We start from the raw sequence: 3,113 nt of genomic DNA, 5'->3' as shown, positions 1-3,113 counted from the left end.
ACGCAGGTGTGGTGACACACGCAGGTGTGGTGACACACGCAGGTGTGGTGACACACGCAGGTGTGGTGACGCGTGCAGGTGTGGTAGCATTTCCAGATGCGGTGATATATGTACCATTAGTACCATAGTACCATAGTACCATTAGTACTATGTACCCATAGTATTCGTGTCCAGGAGTAATAACGTTTCCCGGTGTGTGTGTGTGCGTGCGTGCGTGCGTGCGTGAGTGCGTGCGTGCGTGCGTGCGTGAGTGCGTGCGTGCGTGCGTGCGTGCTTGCATGTGTGCATACGTGTAGGTCGGCTGTGGAAGTATGTGTGCGTGAGCTGGATTCAGACAACTTTACACGTGTTTCATGTTCTCACAGGTCATCGTACAGGACATGTTTACGGGCAAGCAGGTAGAAGCACAAGTCAACCCTGTTTGGGAAGACTGGGAGACTATTTCTGATACTCGATTTGAGGTATACTATAACACACATAGTTTGCACCCTCATGTAGCATAAGTTAGCTAGGGTGTGGCTTCAATGCTTATTGCTAGGCCCGATGACTGCTAAGGCCATCCTTAAAAAATTATATGTTTGCTGTCCTTCGACCGACTCACGAAAATAGCCGCGACCCAAAAGTTTTGTTAGACATTTTGGGTTCCATTTTTTATTTATTTTTATTTTTACATTCCTCATAGTTAAGACTGAAACACAAAGCATGTGTGGCAAACATGAGGACAGACTTAAAATAACTATTGTGCCTCACAAAAAAAACCTACCTACCTACCCACTAAAAAATCATGGGTCGGGGACAGCAAACATAGAATTTTTTAAGGATGGCTTAAGCCTGCTTTACATGTCATCAGTCCTTCACTAGTCACACTACCAGAGAACAGACCACAGATCCATTTTAGTACAAACCACGCCACGTTATTATTTAAAAAAAATGCCTACGATCTTTGGCCTGGTGTATGACCCTTTCTATTGTGATTGTCGCATACATACAGTGATCGAAATAGATTTATTTGTAGAATCGTAAGCGGAGTTTTTACATTGTGACATTAATGAAAATACCTTATAAGAAGAATAACAAGTCTCCATCATCTTCAGACATTTCCACAGACGCCACCACAGGATTCCTAGCGAAACCAAAACCAGACTCCATTGAAAGTATAATTAGAAGACGGCATGTCGTATAATATTGTTCTACTGCTACATATACTCAAGCCTCCCCCCTCCTCATTAAGATTCCCCACAAGCCTTCCCCCTTCTTCATTAAGAATCCCCACAAGCCATGCTCATGCGTTCTCTCTCGCGCACGTTCGTGTGTTTCAGCTGGTGTTTGTGGCGAGGTTGCCGGCTATCGGGCTGAGGACGTACAACGTCACGGCCGTGTCAAAGGTCGTTGCCACGACGCGGCTGGGGAAGGTGGCGCTGTTCAACAGTCGCTCCTTTAACAAGCAAACCAAGTGAGCATGCATCCGGTGATGATGGCAATTATGCATATGTTTGCAGTTTATGTGTGCGCGCGCGTGCGTGCGTGTGTGTCCATGCGTGTGTGCGTGTGTGTGCATGCACGTGCGCGCGTGTGTGTGTGCGTGCGTGCATGAGGGTGTGTGTGTGTGGTGTATATGAATACAAAGTAGGTCTACTCTCAAGTACTCAATTACACATTACGGGCTAGTTAACGATCTTTAGAGAAATTTTAATCTTAAAAACCCTATCAGAACGAAGACGAAGATTATTTCATGCTGTTTGCTGTGTAACTGTTGTGGCATTCATCTCTCTGTAATACGCACGCATATGGTTGGTCATCGTACTCATAAATTATTATTTTTACCACGATAAAAATAATTCAGTCGCGTTTAAACTATGTGTAGCACAACCTCTGATATTATGTAACAGGCTAATAATTTTACCGCGGTTAAATTATTTCGACTGCTGTTGAAATAATTATTTCGGAGTACGACGGCCAACCACACGCAATCGCGCGCGTTGATTGATTACAGGTCAGTGTTCAGCGTCGTGATACCGCCCTCACCTGAGCTATTGTTCAGTATTGAGAATGCCTACATGAGAGCACTGTTCTCTCCACGCAGCGGCTTACTGCAGGTAAGATCTGTAGCTCACTGCAGGTAAGATCTGTCTTAGCTGCACTCGTCAGGTAAATCTTAAGCTGCACTGGCAGGTAAGATCTGTAGCTCAGCTGGCCAGGTAAGATCTGTAACCGCTCACTGTCAGGTAAGATGCCTTAGCTCACTGGCAGGTAAGAATCTGTATGCTCATCTGCAGGTAAGCTCTGTAGCTCACTGCAAGGTAAGATCTGTAAGCTCACTGCAGGTAGAGATCTGTAGCTGTCACTGCAGTAAGATCTGTCCTCAGCTGCAGGTAAAGATCTGTAGCTCACTTGCAGGTAAGATCTTTACCACTTGCCTGCAGGGTAAGATCTGTACTTACTGGCAGGTAAGATCTGTCGCTCAGCTGCAGAGTTAGTATCGTAGCTCACATTGCAGGTAAGACTGTAGCTCACTGCAGGTAAGATCTGTAGCTCACTGCAGGTAAGATCTGTAGCTCACTGCAGGTAAGATCTGTAGCTCACTGCAGGTAAGATCTGTAGCTTACTGCAGGTAAGATCTGTAGCTCACTGCAGGTAAGATCTGTAGCTTCCCTGCCAGTAGATTGTAGCTCAACTGCAGGTAAGTCTGTAGCTTACTGCAGGTAAAGAATCTGTAGCCTCACTGGGCAGTAAGATCTGCGTACTCACTGGCAGGTAAGATCTGTAGCTCATGCAGTAAGACTGTAGCTCACTGCAGGTAAGATCTTGTAGCTCAACTGGCAGGTAAGATCTGTGCTTAGCTGGCAGGTAAAGTATCATAATTCTACAGCAGTCGCAAAATTTGACATTTGACACTTATTGTATGTCGTAACTGCTCAGCAAAATGTTTTCGATATTTTTGATAACGGCCTTTAACTTCTATAGATTCGTGACCTCCATCAAACCCCGTCCAAGCTTTGGAAGGCTCATTTCACATAAAAAACAATTCTTACATGTTTAAATCTCGTGTATTCATGCCTGCATTCTGGCGTGGTCACCTTGTCACACGATTTACCAAGTGTTTACAGTACATG

The 3,113-nt window shown here is 45.1% G+C and overlaps 1 protein-coding gene across 1 annotated transcript in view; it reads left to right on the top strand.

Annotated features, from left to right (window-relative positions):
• LOC106819590 (alpha-mannosidase 2x-like) overlaps positions 1-3,113 on the top strand; it is a 35,889-nt gene that overhangs the window by 17,438 nt on the left and 15,338 nt on the right. Inside the window, exons 8-10 of the mRNA XM_014824205.1 lie at positions 335-461; positions 1,320-1,453; positions 1,994-2,096. Of these exons, the coding sequence (XP_014679691.1) occupies positions 335-461; positions 1,320-1,453; positions 1,994-2,096 (364 nt within the window). The remainder of the gene's footprint in view (positions 1-334; positions 462-1,319; positions 1,454-1,993; positions 2,097-3,113) is intronic.

Source organism: Priapulus caudatus, unplaced genomic scaffold (genome assembly GCF_000485595.1).
Source record: "Priapulus caudatus unplaced genomic scaffold, Priapulus_caudatus-5.0.1 Scaffold39, whole genome shotgun sequence".
Classification (NCBI taxonomy): Eukaryota; Metazoa; Priapulida; class Priapulimorpha; order Priapulimorphida; family Priapulidae; genus Priapulus; species Priapulus caudatus.
The sequence above is the reverse complement of the archived record's forward strand: the minus strand, read 5'-3'. Positions and strand labels throughout refer to the sequence as shown.